This window comes from Vidua chalybeata, chromosome 3, assembly GCF_026979565.1.
Source record: "Vidua chalybeata isolate OUT-0048 chromosome 3, bVidCha1 merged haplotype, whole genome shotgun sequence".
NCBI lineage: Eukaryota > Metazoa > Chordata > Aves > Passeriformes > Viduidae > Vidua > Vidua chalybeata.
This window is the reverse complement of record NC_071532.1, coordinates 61,284,753-61,308,325: the sequence shown is the minus strand read 5'-3', so window position 1 is coordinate 61,308,325 and position 23,573 is coordinate 61,284,753. Positions and strand designations below refer to the sequence as shown.

At 39.8% G+C, this 23,573-nt stretch overlaps 1 protein-coding gene across 2 annotated transcripts in view; it reads left to right on the top strand.

Annotated features, from left to right (window-relative positions):
* NCOA7 (nuclear receptor coactivator 7) overlaps window positions 1-23,573 on the top strand; it is a 61,948-nt gene that overhangs the window by 20,350 nt on the left and 18,025 nt on the right. For both annotated transcript variants that reach the window (XM_053939026.1, XM_053939025.1), the window contains exons 3-8: window positions 1,174-1,424; window positions 17,653-17,732; window positions 18,551-18,658; window positions 19,453-19,551; window positions 20,591-20,716; window positions 22,889-23,073. In XM_053939026.1, the coding sequence (XP_053795001.1) occupies window positions 1,174-1,424; window positions 17,653-17,732; window positions 18,551-18,658; window positions 19,453-19,551; window positions 20,591-20,716; window positions 22,889-23,073 (849 nt within the window). The remainder of the gene's footprint in view (window positions 1-1,173; window positions 1,425-17,652; window positions 17,733-18,550; window positions 18,659-19,452; window positions 19,552-20,590; window positions 20,717-22,888; window positions 23,074-23,573) is intronic.

Sequence of the window (23,573 nt, the reverse complement as noted above, 5' to 3'; positions counted from 1 at the left end):
TTGCATTATATTAATAACTTAATGTATTAAGTTTTCACTTACATAAGCTACTGCTGTGAGCTCATGTGACCTTTTCCCATTTGTGGTGACTCACTGATTGTCTGCATTTTCTATGCATAATTCTTCTTGTGCACAAAACAAAGTTTTTGGCATCAATAAGATAAATATACTGCTCACTCCCTTAGGTACCTTGTAACCAAGAAGTTAATGTACTGAAGAGAAGAAGCATTAGGTAGATTAGTTTTTCATTTTGGATGGTATGAGTCAGTGATTAACTGGGAGCTATTTTAGTGACAGTGACCCTCGACCCATAAAGTCAGTCTTGACTCTCACTAAGCAAACTCAGTACTATAGATGGTGATTTAGGAGAAAATTATGTGTTAGGATTCCTGAAGCCTCTTTCTCACTTGATCTGTGCTTTAAGGAGTCTCCTAAAAGAAAATACTCTTGTTGCTATAGTGATAAGTTGGAAGATCTATAGGCAGCTCATTAAGATTTCTCTCAGAAGAAATCTAGGAAGCTGGAAAATGTTCTGGTACAAGCAGTTTGTGGCCATGTTAATAACATTGCAAAAGGAGCTCCTGGGTGACACTTGGAATACCAGCTAGTGTGGGTTGTGCCAGAACAGCTGTGGAGTAGCATGAGTGGCTTCTAGGAGATAACTTTGGACAAAATGGAAAAAAATAACAAGTTTATATGAGAACAGATGGTTTTATGAAGCAGGATTAGTGGACTGTAGAATTGTTGTTGGCTGCTGTGTTATAGTACATTGTGATCTGAGGTTTTATTTTATACCAAGCTTCATCTTGAAAACATGAATTCAGTATCTTATTTTTACATTGAGATGCATGGTCCTTTTAAAAAAACCCAGCTTTTCAATGGTTTGTTTGTTTGTTTTTCCCTGTTCCTTCTCTTCAGTAAACAAGAGTAAAAACTTTACTACCTTTTTTGTTATTCTTGAGAAGGTATCCTTGAGATTATGATATAGTGGAAGAAAGAGTATAAGGTAGGATCTTAGTTACCAAGTTACTGATGCCAAGTGTGTGATTTTTAAAGGGTTGTAAGGAATTCTGACATTAAATTATTTTTTTAAATAATCAATTTAGAAAGTGAGTTAACTTCTCGCTAGAGATTGCCTAAATCTTAATGTGGGTTTCTTTTCTTTATGCACAGTTTGAAAAAGAAAAGGCAAGTTAAACAAACCACCGAGACTGTCTCTGACAATTCCCCTGGATCTCCTGTTTCCAAAACTGCTGAGAAAGATGATGAAAGCAAAGTTATTTTGGAGCAAATTAGTTCATCTGAAGACAACTGTAAATTTCCTGGGGAAAAGCAAACTGCTCCAGACAAGGAAAAGAAAAAGAAAAAGTACAATCAACTGAAAGACATCAGACGCACGGAACTTAAAAGATACTATAGTACTGGTGAGTTATATTAATGCTGTAGTATTTTAAAATATGTTTGTTTTGATAGTTTGCTAATGTATTTTTCTCATATTCTGTAGGCCTTCTTAAAAGGATGATTAACTTCGGATATCCTTCCTATAAAAGCAAATAGAATTATATAGTTCAAAATATCTGATATTAACTTAAACCATGCATTCTCACAAAAATACCTATATCTTGTTTCTCATTTCTAAAACTCAGTGTTCTTATAAGCAGCAGTTAGTTTGTTATTGCATTTTATTTTAGTTATTTTTAAGATCAGTCTTCAGTGTTTCATGGGGTTCATTTTTTTCGGCAGGGCTATTTCTTTCATAAATTGATGTATACTGTTTAAGGCTTCAGACTTAATTCATATTCATGTTTGTCTGTTAAAGTGCAAGGAAGTAAGTAAATTAAAGTAAAGTAGTAGAAGTACTTTAATTTTTAAACAAGATGTCAAAGGGCTTGTGTGATGGCTTGTTTCCCCCTCACCCCTCAGCTAAGTAAATTAATTATAAATTCCTTTTTAAAAGATTTTTTTGCAAGTACTTCAGAAAAAAATTAATTGCACATTTATATATATATATATATATATATATATGTGTGTGTGTGTGTGTGTATATATATATATACACACACATCTGTTTGCAGTTCTCGATTGTAATTTGTTAGATACTCTTAACTGATTTTAGATATGATTTATGAAATATTTCTCATTCCAGATTTTGTCTTGGTATTTTGTTGGAATTCATTCTTAGATTTGGAGAACTCTGGTTCCATCTTGTAAGGAATCCTTTCCCAAAGAGAAGGAATGGAACAGAAAACCCTAGCTATCCACAAAGCAGACTTCTTTACTGCTCACACAGTGTGTGCATGGATGGCTGACTCCTAAAGAGGAGTCCTCTTTAGGATAAATAAAAGAAATCTGCAGAGGAAATGTTATGTGTTGAGTGGTCGTGCAGACTAGCCCATAACTGAAGAGTGCCTTTTATGAGGCAGTATAGGCTTTGCCATAAGGAAGATAAACCGTGGACTAATACTTCCTGGCAAGCTCAAGGGTTTACAGTGATTTCTTGATACGGCTGTAACTTTTGGCAGATTTGAATATGATGAGATCAATAATTTGAGAACTAAAAGAACTTTTTCTCTCTATCTGAAGTTCTGACCACACTGTTCTGGAAATAAAATCTGTAAAAGGAAAACTGGAGAGCTGTTAATGAACAAACTTGAAAATTCTTTCTGCTTTGGTAGTATGCTGATACAAAAAACTCCAAACACACACAAGTATAAACTTCTGCTGCATTCCTAGTAAAGTGCTTCTGCTAGAAGCACTTGTTGGTTTGTACCTAGAGGAATTTAGAGGTTTGTGAAGTAGCTCAATTTTATTTCTCAAGTTTTTCAGGAGTTAAACTAAAAGATTCTGCAACAGTTGGCGCTTGGGGTGGTGAGATGAGGGGCAATGGGATCACTCCCTGTTACTGAAGAATGTGGCAGTGCTGGCTAAGAAGAATGCAAAGATGTCTTTGATGTCTTTGAGTTGTCTTTGACTTGTGATCCAGCAGTCAGTGCAAGCTCACGTTTTACTTACATTTGTTTCATAAGTGTTCCCCAGTTTCATGTGGACTGGCATCATTACAAGGTGACTTGAAATGATACTGAGTTTCTGGGTTCTGCAGAAATATAGAATTTCTGTTGAGAAATAATTTCATGCTGCTGTTGAGCTGAGCACAGACCCAACTGGCAAAATCCAGAGATATAAAAACCTTCTCCTTGTTTAAATGCCTTCTTTTTGGTTGTTCCTAAAGGCTTTTACCAACCGGAGCACCAAATTGCAGAAGTGAAAGTTTAAATAGAGGCAGAAAAGAGTTGATTTTCGTGAAACAAGTGCAGTGCAACTTTCAAAATGAAGTCTTTTCAGTAGAATTGTTAGTTGCCATGGCACTGCTCTACATGGCTTATACTGCCTTCACCCACTGCAGCTATAGCTCGCTGGGTTACCTGCTCAGCTGCTTGTTACTACTGCTCTCCAGAAAGCTGCCATCTTTGGCAGCTTTGCCTTTTACCTGCATATGCCATGGCAGAGGACAAACCCATCTCTCTCGCTGAGCTGAGTTCTGCCAGGTGTGCATTCAGTAATTCTCTGCTGGAAGATGTCAGCTGCAGTGGTGGGAAGGTACTGCCAAATCTGTAGCGACTTTATCTTTTTATTGTTGATATACTTTCATATGAAAGTGTCTGAGAGGGATTACCCATGCATATAGGTGTGTCTTAATTATTTAATGTCAGGGGTACATACACCTCCCCTTCCCTGTCTTTTTTTCCCCTCTGACTTGTCCCATTACAGATGTTTTGGAAGTGCTCTGACTAAAAAGTGTGCACTCTCTCTGCTAACCATTTTTCTATTTATGTTTTCTGAAGGTTTTGGGAGTTTTGGTGTCTCTTTCTACCCAACTATCCAGCTTTGACTAATGTCTAGAACATGGTTGAGGGGTTGGAGCTAGATGATCTTTAAGTTTAAGGTCCCTTTCAGCTTAAAAGTTCTATAATTCTAACTTCATAAAAACCTGACACAGGAATTACTTCTTTTTTTCCCTAAATGCTTTCTGCACTTTATCAAAATGTTTAGCTTTTCTCAGATGTAAAATTTATTAAATGTAGCAACAGCCTTGCATATTCCCATTATACAACCAAGCTTTGTGGATTAATGGAGGATCTGTCATTAGATTATTTGAGTCCAAAGAAGTTGTGTCTGTCAGTCTAACAGAATGAAGACCACTGTCTTCCGAATAATCTCCCTTTCATATTTTACAGGACAAGAAATCCTTCTTTATTTATTGTTCTAAAAGATGGGGGAAGGAACATAACATCTCATTATAACTTGTTCCTTGCACACCATGTCCCTTCGTTAGAGGCTTGTGAATGTGTTTGCCTTTTTGAATTTGCAAATGTAGTGACATCCTGACTCCCACTTTCAATGCTGAGCTTTTTAATAGATTTTAATATCTTTTTAATAGATTACTGCAGGCACCAATGCTGTCGGGAGGATTTTGTTGACTCAGTAAATTCCTCTTCTCCGGTGAAAGGACTAACACAGCTTCTGAAGGCTGTGCAGAACTAGAGGTGGTTATCCCTGCCAAGCTTTGTATAAAAGATAGGGGTTAAAAGACTTGGATTATTTGAGGAAGGTGAAAGCGCAGCGGTGCGGCGAGGAGCTCCTCTCCTGCATCCAGGTGCGGCGATGTGTTAATGCCGGCAGCCGGCGGGTGGCGCCGCCGAGCCGAGGAGGAGGAGGGAGGAGGTGAAGCGACTGGGGCATCCTCTAGGAAGGGATCCTCCAGCATCCCTCTCCCAGCCAAGACTGTTCGGTGCAGCATATCGGCTTACACTGTGGTGGCACCCTTACAAATAACCTGATGGTATACAGGAATGATCATTTTCCTTGAGGCACTGCTAAGTGGCTGAATAGGTCCTACTGCCAGAAATTTTCTCCAGTGTAGCCTCATAGCTTCCTTTCCTCTTAGCACTTGCACTGTTCTTCAGTGGGTCTGTAGTTGCATAATAATTTGCAACGTTCAATCTCCAAATCTCATCCTATAAGACATTGCCTTGCAGACACAGCCCCTGTTCTCTTGCCTTGACACAACAGAGATGCTAATACTGCTTGTTGTTTTTCCTGAAGATCAATGGAAATAACACCTCTTTCTCTATATTTTTGCCACATCTTTTGGCTTATGTGGTAATCTGCTTTTTAACTTTGTCTCACTCTTTCTGCTGTTGTTGCTGCAGTAAACAGCTTTCAGACTTCCAAGGATATGTCTGTCTGGCACAGTACAATGGTTGTGTAGGTGCTCTAGCTGCTGTACTTGGTGCCCAGGATGCTCTCCCCTTCTCCTTGGGATAACCCAGCTGACCGATTTTTTGCAGCTTGGCTTCTTGGTTTTGACATGCTGTCTGTGGGAAGCCTGTTTTTATTGAAATATTAGGAAATCACAATTTCTGTCAAGAGTTGCTAAACTGAATGAAAACATTTGTATTGTGCCACTGAAGACACTGAAGCAGGTAAAAGCGTGAGTTTCTGAAAGCAAGCAGTGTAATGGTGGTCAAAAACCACACTGAATTTCATCCATGTATTCCACTACGATATAATGTGTCTTTCTATCAGATGTTCATAATATTCCTAGATTTCACTGATTTTGCTTGAAAACCTAAGCAGGCAACATATGTGAGGAATTAGTCTCCATTAAAGAATATGTCATAGAGAAAAGTTTGGTTTCTCTGGCTTGTCCCATATCACAGAGTTACTTTTGTAAGTAACTCAACAACATAAAATTCAGTTGACTAGGTTATCATTCTGCTCTGTAATCATAAAGCCATTCACTGCATGGTGTTCAATTTCTGCAGGAGTGGGAGGTGAGAGTAACAAAACCCCTCTTAGTGTAGCTCTGATTTACATCAAAACAAGCAGGACTCCTAAACACCACGAGAAGGAAAGTGGTATATGTCCATTTAATGAGAGAGTATATCACATGTTGAGCAGGAGGTGCTGGAGTATCACCATAGGGGCAGCCTAGGGCAAGCCTTTTTTTTGACTTGTCCTGCCTGCCATCCCTTGAGCAGGGAGTGATGCAGGAGCAGTGCAGCATGTGTGCAGTTACCAAGCCTCTGAATGTTCTGGGTAAATGACCAAGAACAAATTTCAGTAAGTAAAGCAGAGAGTGCATAACAATTTTCATTACCCATTATGTGGTGAGATTGGCCCTGACTGGCACAAAAACAGTAGAGGCAGCTCCCATGATACCAGAAGTACTTTGTTTCAAAGATGAAAGTTGCTTGCAATGCAGTGAAAATGTATAGAGAATTTAAATGTAATGAAATGGTGGGACACTTCTGAACACACATAATAGTTAAGAAGGCTTAATCTGAAGTGGACTTTTCAATATATATATATATAGAGAGAGAGAGTTAAAAATGGAAACTTCCTTCTGCTTATGAGTCCTGATTTTGTCTTTAGTATTACCTGGTACAAAATAGTAAGATGCAGTTGAGGACCTAATTAAGGTGTTACTCATAAAAAAAGAAGAAAGAATAAAAAAGAAAAAGAAAATCCATATAAATTTTTGCTTGTAGCTAGCTAACTGTAATCAGCCCTAATCTGTGGGGGCTTGATTTGGTCGGCCGTATTCATGTAGCAAAGTACTTTCTATTCTAAGTAATCCAAGTGATTTATGAAGTGGGCTACTCAGTGTTGTGTTAAGTTGCTTAATACAGCAGTAAGAACAGGATCTAAATTTTCTCAGGTTCTGCGCCCTTGCCTTAGTGTTTTGCTTCAGCCCAAAAATGACTGTGGATGTAAGGAGGGGTGAAAATGCAAATAATAAGTTTATTTCAGAATGAAGATCTCAAATAAAATTGAAGCAGCATAGGAAGATGTCAATTTGGTTATAATTACCTGTGTAGAATACTAAGGGGATTGGAATAACTTGCACATGAGGGTAAAATGAAGGTACTGACTGGGCAGTGGCTGGTTGGGAAGCTTCAGGAAGCTGGTTTATTTGAGAAACCATGTGGAAAGAATAAAGTGGACAAATGACTGCAAGGCAGCTGTTTTCAGCTGACTTGTTTTGGAAGGAGAACAAATGGTCTTGAATCCAAGAGGATCAATGTTAAGGCCACCAGGTTATGTTGAAGCTGTGCTGTTAACATATGTTTGCTAGAAACAGTTGCTCAGAGAAGGGATTCCTTGTCCATAGGCAGGAGAATTCAATCTGAGCAGTAAGTATCAGTAATAATGTTGTTAGCATTTAAGTTCTGAAAATTTGTGTGGAAATCTTAATACTGGGCAAGCTCCCCATGTGTGGCATCTGCTTCAAATTCTCATCTTGGTGGATAATCTTTTGTTTGTTGCTAAACAAAGTAAAAGATGCAAATAGTTGAAACTTGATGTTTTGTATGGAATGGGTAGGTATTGCCCATCAACACAACCTTGGCATTATTAGCACCATGCTCAAAGCAAATGAGCTAATCCCAGTGGCACACATGGCACCTAATCTTGAGACAGAAGCCTGAGCTGTTTTTAAGTCTGCTGTTAGAAGGAAATGAAGCCATATGGATCTATAAAACCAGCTTGTAAACTCACCTGCTGATAGTCAGTAATCTAATGTGTATTTCAAGTAGGAAGTAAGGGAATTGAATGAGAAAGTAAAGGGCAGAACATGAAAACTGTCCAGGAACATAAAAAATAAGAGATTTCTTAACTGTGTTAAGAATAAAAGAGAAACTAAAAATAATTTTAGCTCAGTATGTGATACTACCAGTTGAAATTTCAGTAATTTTCTGGTGCTTCTGGCAGCAAGGAAGATGAAAGGACGTAGAAGGAGAATTCATCTATTTATAAACTGTGTTGTGATTTTCTTCACTCAGTTAGAAACGGAGGTAAACAGTAGCTTAATAGACACAATTTTTTTTAATTGACAGAACTATTTTTCAAATAGGAGTCCTGAGAGTTTATTGATGAATTTGTGGTAACTGATGTATTTTTTTTCAGTAAGCCTTTAAAAAAGATTGATACAAAATTTTTATGTTCCTTCTTTAATTTTTGAATAGTCAATCAAGGCAAGTTGCATTTGTAAGCATTACATTGCTGATGTCATGTACCAGTATTTTGTGAGGCCCTTGAGTTTATATTCTAGAATGTCTCAAGTTTAAGATTTGGATGGTAGGTTCCTCTGGTAGGATGACCAAGTGTGTTTAGCTCTGAAGGGGTCAGTAGCTTTCTGTGTGATTCAACACTTTATAGGTGAGGGGGGAAAGTGCCCATCACAATTTACCAATGCTGAGTTACGTGAATTGAGTGGTAATTTGAGTACAGGCAGATAACATGTTTTAAAGGTAGGTTGTAGAACAAAGCTTTCCAGGATGAATGGCTTGTTAACCATGAAAAATTACTTGGGGTACTTACGTGCCTATTTACCTGACCATAAACTTGGAAAGCATCATTTTACAGGCAAAAGAATCTTACAGGTACTTGAAAGATTTATGCAAGTGAGTAAAAGGAATTACGGTATGACTCTGTGGCTGCTGCTGAACTGCTGCATCCAAGCCTGGTGGTGTGTGATTCCAGGGGGGAAGAAGTACTAGAGGGGCAATAGGAAAGCCCATTTCAGACCAGAGTCCATTTAGTGTAGTATATGTTCTCCCACAAGAGCCACACCTGGATGTCTGGAGAAGATTATGACCCTACTGTCCTCTTCTGAGCTGCTCCTAGTTCATGTATTTAGAGTGCTCTACCATATACTCATCTTGCCTTTCCTTGGGCCTGTGCAAAGGTTTGCTACCATTTTCTTGAAGAGCAATCTTGCTTCTGCTGGCTTTGTTGGGTGGCCTTGGGTTCTTGTATGAGAAACTGAGTTGTCAATCCCTACTCACAATCTCCCAAGACTCCTATGATTTTTCTTGTGCGTTTCTTTGGTGTTTTCTGGCTGGTTGGTTGAGTTTTTGTTTGTTCTTTTCTCTCTATAAAATATACCTCTTCCATAGTTTCCTTTTCAGAGTGAAGATCTTCAGCATTCTTTACATGTCAGCTGTTTAATGGCTTTGCTTATCCTTATTAACATTCTCTGGACCTCCAGGACCCAGGATGCTGGAACAGGGGATGTTTTTACTCTTAATTTGGGTTCTTTGACTTGGTTTACTGTGAGTTGTGTTTAGCAGAAACACAGAAACAGCTCAGGGAAGAAGGAAAATGTTGGAGACTATAGGGAGTTGTGAGACACTACTTTGGTTATAACTCTTCTTGAGTGAGAAGAAAACTGAAGAACTTTATCCTAAATTAATAGTGTAATTGAGATATCATAGCAAAGAGCTTTGACAGGCTCAGCAGACCAGGACATGGAGAGAAACAAGTGGAGATTAGAAATCAGGAATGCCTTTTTAACAATGGCATAAATTATTGAGGCAGAAAATTAAAAAGTGGTGTTTCTGTCATGGGGGAAAAATATCAGGATTTGCTATTTTATAAAGTTACATTCCACTATAGCAATAACTCAAAGTAAGATTTAAGGCAGTGACATCTTGTGATTTATTCTGGAAAGGTCAGAGTAGGTTTAGTAGTGTTTAGTTAGCTAAAACTGATCTCTCTGCTGAGAGACCCAGGTGTGTTTCCAAGGGCTGAATTTTCAGAAGGAGTGAACACTTATGTTCTTAATTATATTTAAACTCAGATGCACTTAGCATCTCTTAAAAGTGGTCCAGAGGAAGAGAGGAAGGCTATGGAGTGATTGGTCCCATAGCCCATGGTGAGACTGTGACAGGTGTGCCTGTGCAGAAGATGAAAAGGAAACATGTCAGGAGAATTAATAAAAAGAGTTGTCATATTTCTGCCAGGGATAATGAAGGGAAATATATCTTTGTGGTTAGTAAATTCATCACTTCCAGGATCCACTAGCTCATCATGCCTGGGGTAATCTGGCTTTCCTAGGTTGTGCCAGCTGCCTGCTGAGTCTTGTGCTTGCTGAGCACGGGTGCCCTGTGAAGTTAGTCTTGAGTACCTGCAGGGCACGTACAGCTCTTCAGAGGCACTCCTGGTGGTGTATCCTGTGCTGGGATAAAGAGTTGGACTCTCACTGGTCTTTCTCTTCTGTGTTTCCTGGGAGGGCTATCAACCAGGCAGATTGGATCCCTGGCCTCTTCTCCTACCCAGGCTTCCAGAATCTGTACCCTGAGTGCCTGTGGAGCAGTCCTCTGCAGCACCCACATGTATCAGCTCTCTCCTGTTCCCAATGACTCACCGTAGCTCTCTTGGGATTTCTGCCCTCAGAGAACAAGCAGAATATTCTCATTTTAGTTTCAGACATTATTCTCTAAGACAGGAATATTCATAAGCCAAGTAGAAGCACTGCATTTGAAATCATATTGCAGATCTTTTGGTCTCCAAGCAGAGGCATGAGGTAGTCATTTTTAGGGTGCCTGCATAACTCAGACCTGGTATCCTCAAGGCAGGCTTTTAATTTCTCTTCTTCACCAAGTTCCCATATTGTGTTTGAAAAACACTGTTGAAAGCTAGTATAAGTGTTCTGAAAAGCAGCACTCCCTTCACGTGCATTTAAATAATAATGCAAAGTTAAGCCAGATTTTTTTGATTGTGTAACGCCTTCACTCCCAGCTTTCTCTACTGACATTTCCTCATATCTTCTCAGTCTGTTGCGACATCTCTGTTGCAACTTGTTGGGTCACTCTTGGGATCCAACAGTAGTTGCTTGTATAAAGTGAGTTGCTCTTTTCTATGGCTTCTGTGGATCTGTGTGATGAAGTGATGACAGTCAGCACACATCAGATGCTGATGTCATCTCCAGGCACAAAAACAGGGCATGTGTCCTGTATCTTTAGAATCTTTGTGATTTTTGTCTCTCTTTTCAGCCTATGACCTTGTAAACACCAATCAGTAGACAGAACAGTGCAGTGCTTGATTTTAGGAGACGTTGTCCTGGTTCACTTACATGGCATAGCCTTCCCAGGCAAGCTGTGGTGTGTTCAAGCAGCAAAATAAATGAAGAAAACCAGCATGTTAACAGTTTTCTAAAATGTCCATATTTTCTCTTGTGATGCCGAAGTATTCCTTCCCTCAGCCCTGCTTTGTTGACAGGCTGATTTTCCTCACTCTGTATTGTCCTTGAATACCTAATGTAGTGGGTAGTCAGAAATTTTATGGTGATACTTTAGTGAAAGATGTGTTTAGATGCTGACATGTTCCTGAATAGGATTCACAAGTAATGCTGTCAGACCACAAAGGAGCTAAAGCCACTTCTTGGGGATGAAGTAAGCAAAGAGGAAATTTAAGTTCCTTAAATATTTGCAGCTTTTAGTGTAGAAGCTGCAGTATGTGAATATTGCATGAATATCAGTAGTCAAATTTTTATTGAAGTGTGCCTAAAAATACCTAATGGCAGAAGGAGTTACTACCTTTTTTATCAGTTCTTTGAACTGATAGTCATTTTTTATTGAGGCTCTGTATTTTCTGGTGATCTCTTTATTCCTTTGAAAGAATTGCTTGGAAAATAATTAGTGGACAATCAGTTTTTATTGAGAATAGAGAAAAGTAGTTCAAGGCATAGATATTTCAGAGTCATATGTCTGGATTTGTACTGATCAGGGAATTGCTATGTTCCTATGTCAGAAGTCTCACTAATGAAGGAGCCCAAGTGTGGTTGTGATGGATGACAATTTTTGCCTTGCAATTTTGGACAATTTGCCCTTTTGTTTCAAGTTTCTTCAGCAGTAGCAAAGGAGGAAGCCAACTGATAGGATTCAGCAGAGTAAAAATATGCAGAAGTAAAGGTGAGGGCTTGTCAGGAGACTCTGGGGAAAGTGGGAAGCAGAAAAGAAACACAGATACCTGAGTTGGTGAGAAAGTGTAGGGATTTTTTTATTTCTCTTTTAACATGGTAGCAATACACTATCCAAATCTCAGTAGGGCATGTTTCTGTCTAACTTGCTGGTTTACTTCAGGGAAATAGATCTGGTCAGATGGCCAAAAAAACATTTTATATGCCCCCTAACTGCTGCAGCTGCAGCTGGCTAAAGGACGGAATGGGGCTGGAGTGTCTTTCTCAGAGGCTGCTGCAGCTGAAACATCAGAGTGCATGGAAGGTGTCCCAAACCAGGAGGCTGGCCCCTCTGGTGGTGGGGTTCACCCATGCTTGACAGAAGCTGAAAGAAAGACTTTTTATTTAAGACTAGTAATTTTAATGTGAATGCTGTTCAGCTCATCACTTTGAGAGTCATGGAGAAAAGCTAGAAAGATGCTTTAAATCACAATTACATCATCCTGTGCACAACTTTGCGCATAGCAGAATTGCTGAAAGTTACTGAAATGTCAGGGTAGAAAGTAGGAATGGAAAAAAATTGTTCAGATAAACGGATTTGTCTTCCCCCTCTATTGTCCCAAGTAGGTCTTTCATATTCTTGAGATCTCTGTGTGTAGAATCACTTAAGTGATACTTACTGTACTCCATCTCTGTCACCATAATTGGTATCAGACTCATTCATTGATAAGGAAGCTACCCCAGGAAGCCTTGTTTGCTTAATTTCTTATCAGTAACCTGATTAGGTTACTCTAAGGGATAACTGTTCTTCCCTGAATGTATTGTGTTTCAGATTCTTTTAAGCTACCTGTAGGTTTTCACTCCTTTGTCCTGGTGCTTGGCTAGACTATAGTAATATAATTTTATTGCTTCTAACAAATCTGTAATAGAGATGTGGGACTGGAATGTCCTGAAACAGCAGTGACATACTGAGCAATGTGGAAAAATGATTAGTATGTGATGTGGAAAAATTACTAGTATCATACATGTTTAAGGAAACCCTCTTTTCTGTCACCAGCACGTGTTATTGTTTTTTTCATAGCTTAAAATCTGTGTTTGGTTTTACTTCCTCCAACTCAAAAAGGATGTAGTAGGAGAAGAAAAGCTAGCAAGAAGGGCTACTGTGTGATCAGAGAAATAGGAGAGTCCAAAGTATCACAGTATTAGTCAGTTGGAAAAAGTGAAGTAACTAAGAAAAGATGCTGGAAATCTGTGACATCATGAATGGTATGCAGAAGGTGAATAATGACTATTTATTTGTTCACCCTTAAAATAGCATTAATTAGGATGTTCAGTGAAGTATGAAGTACAAGAAGGGAAGCACTGCTTTATGAGCACATGTTACCATGGGGTTCATTAGCATAGAAGTGGTGTGGAGCTCTTGAAAGAACAGAACAGTTCAGTGAATGGTGTTACCCTGGGAAATCTGTGGTTTTGGGGCTAATCAGGGGAAAGATTTCCCTACTGACATGCAGCCTAAATCTTTGGTAAGACAGAAATTAATGAGTAAAATGGACTTTTGCACCAAGTGTGCCATTGCCTCTATCCTCTCAGGCTACTGAGTTTGTTTGCCAGGTGTGGAAAGCGGTCAGTCCTTTGTCCCCTTATGTGCTTCTGCATTCCTGCTAGCACTGCCAGACATGAGGCTGATGGGTGGCTCGGGACCTGCCCAGTGGGTTCAGCTGTCACTGCCAGCACTGCCACATCTCACACTCATTTGGGCTGGGCAGCAGTGCTGCTGATGGCATCATCCTGCAGTGGTGATGGCTCGTGCTCCATGTGGGCAGCCCAGGAGATCCTGATGCTCCTTGACCTATTCTATCTACTTAGGGAGCTATTTACACAGTTGCAGAGGTGTAATTCTCCTATCATGCGTCAAGGTCTTCTGGGTGATAAACTGATTGACCTCTTTATCATACTCCTTCAATAGCTGGTTTCCAAATTACTCTTAGGTAACTCTTTTTTGTAAGGTTTCCTGTAACACTGCTAAATGAAATGGCAAGAGTCTGCTAGGAAACTGAGATACAAATATATCATTACAGGCAGAAAAATTCCCATTCTAGACCTGTCTATTTTCAGGAAGCCTGTATTTTCTTGCTTGTTCTCACTTGGCATTCTTCTTCTCACTCCTTATTATTTTACTATTTTTACATAATTCCCAATTTACAAGTTTCCCAAAACCACAGAGAGGTTCAGTCCACCCACTCTGCCTTTTGCCTAAAAATGCAGTGTGATCAAATTTGCATTAACACCTAGTCACTTCTCATGGATATGCAATCCCATCTCCAGTGTACATGCAGTGCAGGAAAATTTGTGAGGCAGAACTGTGAGTCATTTCACCACTAAGCAAATGTTCAAGTTCAAAAAGTAGCCAAAGGCAGTTGTTTAAAGCCTGTGGAGCTCTTCATCTAGTTCTGACTGAAAGAAACGTGCTTCCTGAGGCTTCCATCGTGCCTGTGTGTGCTCTGGGTGCCTTTGTGGCTATACAAGAGCTTCCTGCCTTCAGATCATGTCAGAAACCGTTTGGCTTCCTGGAGGAGCAATGGGAAAAGATAAGGGGACCTGGAGAGACAGTATATTGTGGTGTGTTACTTAGCCAGGCTTGCCAGTCACTCTGCTGTAAACCATTCATGTAGAGCACGGTTTGTGACCTCGGCCTCACCACATGAGCAGTATGTGGGCTTAGCAGTTCCTGTCAGGTTTAATGGATTCATTGCATTTTTTTCTTCTGAAGGTCTGAATTTTTAATTCATGATTTTAATTCTTTATATGCACGATTAAAAACATAGACTAGTTAAGAATTCACACGTTTCAAATAATTAGGATGTTGTTTTGAATAGCCCAAACCTGTCTAGTTGTTAGGCATAATGTATGGACAATGTTCTCAACCCTTTGTTGCTGGGATAGAAAAAAAAAAGGGGGGGCATAGGAAGTAAAAGAAAAAGTATCCAAACACAAAATGTCAGATTTTGGTTTCAGGAGACAAATTCACAGACTGTGACTGCTTCCTTTAGCCTGCAGCTAAACAGACTAGACAACACGCATTCTAGTACATGGGTGTGAAAGAAAATTGTCTAATTGTTCAACATATTTAGGATTTATGAACATTTATTGACAAAAAAACATGGTATTTTGTTTAATCTAAACTGAGCTTGTCTATCAAACTTCTCTTTTTCTTGTCTTGCAGTTGGAGGTTTTCAACTATGTGTGCATACTTAGTTCACTCTTCTCTGTTGTACCACACTTGTGTTCAGGACCCTACTAAACAAACGGGTTCACAGTCCTGTCAACCAAGAACTAGAGCATATTATATGTCTCCTGTGAATACAGTATATATAGGTTATGAAAATGTTATACAGGCTATAGCATTTTCCTGGATAGTATTTCTTAATCTCCAAACTTAGCAGGCAATGCAATTAGGAGGACCTCCTGGAAAGTACTGATATTTCACAGGGGGAGACGGAGGTGTCCTACCTCCCACATAGGAAGCTGCAGGGGAGAAAGTTGTCTGTATTGCTATTTTGTGGTCTTTTTGTGCCACAGTGGCATAATGGTTGCTATTGTGGTCAACTCTCCACTTTTAAACACAAAGCTTTGGAACAAAAAATGTTCAGCTAATAGCAAATATTATAAGCTCTTCAGAGAAATTGCTTTTATTGCATATGGTTATTTCTTCCATCTACATGCAGACTTAAACTTTTTCCCATTTTGCAGGAGGAAAATCTCTTTTCTCTCTCGACATTTCTCTGGCCTACTCTGTTTTTATTCCCACCGCTCCAAAGTCTTACCTGGTGCATGTCTAGTTAGTGTGAGATTATTTCTCTTAACTGTTTCCTACCTTGTGCACTGTTTCAGAGATAAGTAAGGGTAAAATATCTGAAAACTTGTCTACTTTTTTCAGCTAGACCAAGTCTAGCTGAAAGGTCTACCTTTCTTGTCTTTTTCCAGGGAAAGGTCACAAAAAGTTCAGGTAGTTTGCCTACATGTGTGATATGTAGTTGTAATTATAGTTATCCTGGACTAGTTGAAGTGGTATCTCCTGGTAGCACAAAACTGTGTGAACTCAGTAGTTGGAAGGGTTTCTTCAGGCAGGATTGTGCCATATTGGCAGTTTTATGTAGGTAATGGATAAAGAAAACATCCAGTATTTATCAGATTTTTTGTTTGTCATGTTGTCATTGTGTTTCTGATGGTTTGATACTATGCCCTGCTGATGCTGCCATTACCTGTTTTTCCACACACTGCTTTCACTTTGATCAGCAGAAGGTGGCGTGACAATGGTAAATATACAAATGGTCAGAAAAACACAGTAGGAAGCTAATTAAAAATGTTTCAATGTGGGTGTCCAGTCTTAGAGATGAAGTGTCTGAGATCATTGAGTGATGCTGTATTTCAAAATGCTGTCAGGGAAAAGCCAGCATCATCCTGATCTTCCTGTTCCTACCACTGTCCTTCGTGCCATGTACACTATGTGCATGTACTTAAACTGTGTTTGGTTTCTACAGGCTTTCTGCCTCTGCCTTATCTGTAGTGTCCCTAACCAATGCACTTCTCATGACTGCATCCCTGGCAGGTGGTGGGTGGGCTTTGCCAGCAGTAACATCTGGATGTATGTCCAGGGCTCTTGTGAGTCTCTTCTGACTGATGGAGCAGCCCACTGAGGCAGCCCCACAGCATTCATCTTGCTGTGGACATGGGCCATCAGAAGGCTCAGGTGCAGCACACTGGGCCGGCCCCTCCTTGTTTCTTGTGTACACTACAGTGTGGCAGGCAAGTCCTCGCCCTGCCTTTTACTATCTGCCTCTTGCTCTCTGGAAATAGCAAAGGTTGCAGCAAAGCTTGAATGCAAGTCAGAAGCCCTGTGCTGCCATTTCCACTCCTTTCCTCCTGATCTTCCAGAGCTGCCGGCTTGGACCGGGAGTCCTCCCTGGACAACGTGTCCCTGCTCCTGGCTGCTGGTTTTGCTGGGCTCAGGCTTGCCTTGTCTTCTTGCCTCTCCCCACTTCATCTGGGCTGCAGCATCTTGCTGGAAGCAGTGGGACCTTTCTAAGGGCTTGGAGGCAGTCAGGCAGGGAGAGCCATGAATTGCCTCCTGGCACCCCATCCCCACTCCTGGAGCTGGGGCTGCATGCTGCTCTCACCCCCCCCAGGTATGTGGGTCTGGGCTCTGGGTTTGGAGGGGAGCCCGGTGGGGCTGGGGCTGGCTGGGCAGCTCCATCCTCCCTGAGCCTTGGCTTTGCTCACCCACTGCTGTCGTAAGAATTGGAATTCTCTACCCTGCTCTGGTAGAGAGCTCTGGTGCTGACAGGTCATGAGTGCCTTTTGTGTCCTGCAAGGGTTTCTGCAGCTGCAGTGAGTTCTGTGTATTGTAGCTGTCAGAAAATGTCTTCTGCACAAGCTTCCTGCTTTCTCTGCTTGACTATACATGCATGCTTTGCAGGACCCTTGGCACACTTTTACCTTCAGAGATTAAAGTAGTGTTTAAATATAAGGTACCTGTGGTGGAGTGGTGACTAACCAGTATTTGTTGTGGTTGTACCAAGGCAGTAGACACGTGTATATTCACCTGACGGTCCAGCAGCTGAACTGTGTAGGAATCACCAAAGAAACTATGGGAGCAGTTGTGTATTGCTATGGTATCATACATACATTACTCCTGCAGACTTCCTGAATGATTACTAAACCTGCTGTACTTGATGAAATTTTCTTCCCTTACAATTCAATCGTAAGGCTTAATAGGCATTTTAATGCATCCTCTTGTTCTTCTTCTTCACAGCTGCAATTTGCACATGCTGTAGATCTCTTTCAAAACATGCTGAAAGGTAAACATCTTGACAATCAATTACTTGAATTTTTTTTTTGCTCTTTAGATGACAATCAAAACAAAAGCAATGAAAAGAAAGAGAAGAAGATGGTTTCTCAGAAGCCTCATGGTACCATAGAATATACGGTAAGTGCTGGTGTGTGGTGTGTTCATGCTTGCCTTTTGAAAGTGGAGTTGTTGAGGGTTGAGAGGGGGGCAGCAGCACAAAACTGTAAGCACCAATTCTTTCTCAGTTTGCACTTATCTCATAGGGATTGCCCCCACTGATACCATTCTAATACCACCGTATGGGGGGAGCTAAGGTCACATCCTGAATCTCTGTTCAGCCCAGGATTTTTGCCTCTTGCAGCTGCCAGTTCCATTTTTACTTCTGCATTATGGCTCTCTAATAGAGCAATGGTTTTGTTATTCTGAAAAATATTCCTATTCTGCAGTGTTGCTTAAGTCATCAAGCACAATGAGTTGACCTGTGCTTGATGAGATCTGTTTCTCTAAGCTGGAGCAGAGCAGCAGTGTGCTAGCTCTGCTCTGTCTGTGTGAGCCCTCAGGTCCCTAAGTGCATTCCACACTACCATACAGAGCTTCTGTGGAAGGTGGTGTCCCAGCTGGGAACTGCACAAATGCCTGACATGCTGTGGCTGCTGGAGGTGTAGTGAACTTTGCAGTGTAAATAGTAAGTAACCTTGCCAGACCAGTTGTAAATACAGATGTGCTGCTTTAAAGTTTTAAGAGAAAAGGAGAGGGACATCTGTAACACCTCTGCATTTTTCCGACTGTATATTGTGAAAGAATATTTCTATCCTTTTTTTTGATACTGGTTTATCACCTAAGCTATTAAATAGATGTCTATCAAGTCTATCCCTGCAAACATTCTGTTAAATGGGTTTAGTTCATGTGTGGTGCTGTGTTCAGTATGATATCTTAGTCATCAACTCTTTCTTCAGGCTGGAAATCAGGACACCATAAACAGCATAGCATTAAAGTTCAACGTCACCCCAAACAAGCTTGTGGAGCTCAATAAGCTTTTCACACAAACAATTGTGCCAGGCCAGGTAAATAGTTTATTTATCTGTTTTTTTTGTTTTTGTTTTTTTTTTAATACCTGAAACATAATTATTTGCTATGTATTTAGATTTTTTTTTACTACTTACATATATCTTTTAGGTGCTTGGATACAAGGATAACAGACAGTAATTTAAAGCCCTCCCTCAAAGTGAAACTCAGTAGATTATTACTTGGAATTGGTATGATGGGAAAGCTTTGTAATTGCCATATCTGACTTGTTATTTATGTACTGTCACTAAAGTTTAAAGATGACTCTGAAGCTCAAGAAGATAATACAGGTGTTCCAAGGGAGTTGGATTATTGGGAAGTCTGGATAAATGGAATCTGTAATGCATTAAAGAATTAGAGAGAGACAGAAATTGAAATGCCTTTGTGCCATTATGTTGGGTATGAGTCAGTCTCCTGTAAGATAAGAAATAAATGGAGAGAGACTTTTTAGGAGAGTCCTAAATCCTGAAATTTCCAGGACTGGAAATGCAAGTGAGGAGATTAAGGCTTGGTTCATAAAGAGCAGATCTCTACTTCTGCTTCACGGCCATGAGGAGGTCGAAGTGTCTTGATTTGCAGATAGGGAAACTGAGGCACAGAGAGCTGGTGTGACTTGCCTAAGAATACCCAGCAGACAAAAGCTGGAATAAGGAAATCAGTTTCATTTTTCTGAATGTTTTTAAGGTGTACGTTGCAGCTATGAGTAATCAGCATTGTGTTATCTTTCTAATAATTGTATTAGATCCTTTTAAAGCTCTTGCCTCAATGTTTTGAAATACCTGTTTGTATTTAGATTCTCTTTGTGCCAGATACAAGTGCTGGGAGGCTGTCTTCTAGTCCTGGTGCTCCTGTTTCTCCTTCATCATCAGATGCTGAATATGATAAACTCCCTGTAAGTCAAACATGGTTCACTGGTCATCTTAAACTCTCAAAATATTTTCTGATTCTGAAGCTGAGAATCAAGGCTGTGTAAATAGGTATTTTTTGAGTTCACAGGCCTTGTGTGTAGTGTCTTGCGTTAAATTAGCTTGCTGTACTACAAAATTTACCATAGTCTTAAAAATACTCTAAATTAAGGGAAGTCTGAGTGTGGAAACCTATTACAAGTTCATTTGGGCCCTAAGTCCATCAAAAGTACAAAAAATAATCATTAAAGAATAGAAAGCAAAATACAAAAAATTTAGTCTTTCCTACTGGAGATTTTTATGCTGCTCTGTAGTCCAGAGCCTTGATCCTGCACTGGCATCCTTGAACAGGGAGGCTGTTAGTTTAGTCTAAGCAGTCAGTTTCTTTCTAGTTATAGTACCCATATACAGACTTGTCTTTAGACAAGACTGCTGGATTTAATCTTTGTGAAAGGCCTTGATCTTTCATTTTCTTTAGAAGGGTGACTGGCCATGATGATTTTTAGACAGTACATTTAGGCACTTTAGCTGCCTTTATTTAACATCTTTAACATCTGCTGAGATTAAAGTAATTAGTCATTTCAGATACATCACTAATCAAAAGTGGAGAAGAGCTTGGAGTGAATAATTGTATTTAACCTTACCCCTATGCCATCTGCATGGGGAGTCACACCAGTGTTCTGTGAGCAGAGGTCTTCAGTGTAGATGATGTGTCAGGGCAAGCCCTCTCCCTAATGAGAGTGTGTAATTGAATTTTGGTGAGTTGACCTGCCTTGATGTTTTTTAATTTCTTGCCTGATATTTGTATGGAGTTTCTTGTAAGGTTACAAGGATGTTTGGGTTTTTTTTTTTTTTCCTTTCAATAGAGGATACTGTGGGAAGTGTAAATATATACCTACATACATGACCATTGTTTTTCTTCTTATGCAAATGGAAAATAATTGTTTGAACCTGGCCTTTTAGTTTTCAAAAATCTGGAAGTAATTCTGGTCCTGTTGCTCTGCACTGAACTTTTTCTTTTCTAAGGATGCTGATTTGGCAAGAAAGGCTTTCAAACCAGTAGAGAGAGTCCTGTCCTCTACTTCAGAAGAGGATGAGCCCGTGGTTGTCAAATTTTTAAAAATGAATTGTCGTTACTTCACAGATGGTAAGGTAGGTGGAACCTGATTTTTAGGCATTTTTGGGCATTGTTTGAGATTCTCTTTGGATAAGTGAGAGATGAATACTGGGGGAGTCAAATTTCATATTTTTAAAGAATGTAAAAGTTATGTTGGCTTTATCTATTACTGTTGTGTTTGTTGGTACTGATAATATGCTGTATAATTTGTTCTTTTGCTTGTGTGTTGCTAGATATACAGAGAGAACTGCACTTCAGAGTTATGACATGTCAGGATTAGTTGTCCAGTTCCATCAAATTGAGCAACAGCTTTATAAAATGAGTACATGCCAATCTATTTCATTTATGACGTGAAGATAAATTTTAACTGTTTCCAGAGCAGTGTTTCTAAATATGTTTATGTTGCTTCTGCACTTGCTAATGAATGTTGTGCAAGCCTAATAAAAGGATAAATATTGCATTATACAATCTTTCCTTTCTGTTTCTTGTAACATAGGCCAGGACTGCAATCCTAAATTACAGCAAGTGTTTTAGAAGTTCAGAGCTTGAGTAGTATCTTAGCCCTTTTCTAAAGGCTTGCAAGACACAGTCTTCCTGAACTGCCTACTTTGACATACGTGTCCTTGTTGACTCTGGTTTCAGTTAGCTGTCTGCATGTTCGGGTTTTCAAGTTCTCTGGAATTTATAACACTGGAGATGCTAATCATTGCAGTTACAACTTTTTTTTTTCCCCCTTAGTCCTGACTTTTGTAAGATGGATGTGTTACACGTATGGTTTCTGGCTTCTTTTTGCATTGAGTGGATGTTGACAGTATTTAACAACTCTGCAGTTTTACAGTCTGCATTTTGTAGAATGTAATAGAGGACTACTTGATGTCTGGCATGTAAATTAGGGCAGTACTGTCACTTGCTATGTGATGCTTGTTAGGTGCAGAGGGTACAGATTGCCAATTTTATGGCTGCAGGATGGAAAAAGTAATTTTCAGTCAGAGCAATCAAAAATGAAACGGCTTCTTTGCCAGTGTAGCTGAAATCCCTTGTTGCCTGGCTTCCTGCAGTGGCTGGGTGGGAAATACGTCCTACTGATGTATTGTATTCCTGGCTTCTGGGAGAAGCCTCTGCACTTGTTTTCATTCTGTCATCTAAACACAAACCAAGCTTGAGGACTGAGTCATACAGGAGAAGCAAATGGGAAATACAAACAGACTTTGCTTTATAAAGGAGCAGGCTCCTTTACTGTGCTCATTTGCCAGTGCCAAGCCATCAGCTTGCTAGCTTAACTGCTTTTAAAAAAAGCCCCACAGACCAAGCTTGTGGTCTTTTACCTGCGTATTTATGAGCCTTCCTTGGCTTGTGTTGCAGATGACTTAGTATAATTAATAGTACCTGCAGTGTGGGCCATTCCAGTTGATCTCTGTCTCTCATTTGTCAGATGTCATGATTTACACACAGATTCTGAGTTAGTCTGGTGAATTTTGTAGTTCATCTGGAGGAGAGGGTGCAGAAGCGAGACAGTGGAAATCTTTTTAAACCTTGGAAAATGGTCAGTTGCCATGGATTGGTGCTGAATAATGGCTGATGCAGCAGCCTTTTATCAAATCCATTGCTGGAGCACATTTTGAAGAATTAAATGAGTCCTCTGCAGCTGTGCAGAATATGCTTGGACCAATCATAGGAGCTGTTTCTAGGTTGGGAAGAAGCTGTCTCATATCAGATCCCTGTATGGAGAAGCTTTTTGCATGTACCTATGGGAAAGTAGATCAAGGGACCTCTGATGTTAGCTTGGCATAGTAACCTGGATGTTTCCTTGAGTAAAACTGCATGCAGGTGTGTTGGTTGCATGTAAATTCATGGATCAAATGAAAGTAGCTGCATCAATAGTAAAATGCTATGCAGTTTTTTTAAAAAAATAAATCCACTAATCTGTTGTATCTGAGATTAACAATCACATTTTTAGCTTGTAGCAGTCAGCACTGAAAGTTGAATAGTTCAGATGTTCTTCCTTATCAGACAGGAACTTAGATGCTACTAAGAATTTTTTTTCTCTCTTTATAATATCTGACTTGATGCAACTGGAAAGTAAAGTATTTTGCTAGCAAACACAGGCAGGAAAGTGGTTTTGCTTTTGAGGATAGTAGCCTAAAATCCAACACCCAAAGATAACTGCATTACATGTGATGTGCTGACTCTTTCTTCTCCTGTTTTAGGGCGTTGTTGGAGGAGTCATGATAGTAACTCCAAACAATATCATGTTTGACCCACATAAGTCTGATCCTCTGGTCATTGAGAATGGCTGTGAAGAATATGGGCTCATCTGCCCCATGGAGGAGGTTGTCTCTATAGCTCTCTACAATGACATCTCTCATATGAAGATTAAAGATGCATTGCCATCGTAAGGAGTGTTCTTCCCTGAACTTACGTTTGCAGATTTTCAGTAAGGGTCATGGAAAAGGGGTAGGGAATGGGGGAATGGAGGGGAAGAGTTTTAGTGCAACAGAGTGAAGTGCCAGCAAAGGAATGATTCACTTGTATTGTTCTTCAGAACAACAACTTTCTCTTTAGAACACTGAAGTGGTGTTAAACGCAAATGAGTCATGAATGTGGGAACCCAAGTGCAAAGGAGTAGAATTCAGTAATTAATAAAAGTCCTTGTAATATGCCATAGTAGTAGGGCTCTTGCACTGACCTGTCTCTAGGGTTCTTTGAGTGAATGCGAAGAGGTTTAGATTTTGATCATTATTGTGTTACCAGGACTGCTCTCAGAGGAGTATTTGAAACTTTTGAAGGTAACACCACTATAGCAGCCATCTTCAGGACTTACAGAAACACCAGACTGTGGAATACTTCTATCTCAGAACCAGAAATGCATTGATAGTTATAATCTATAATACA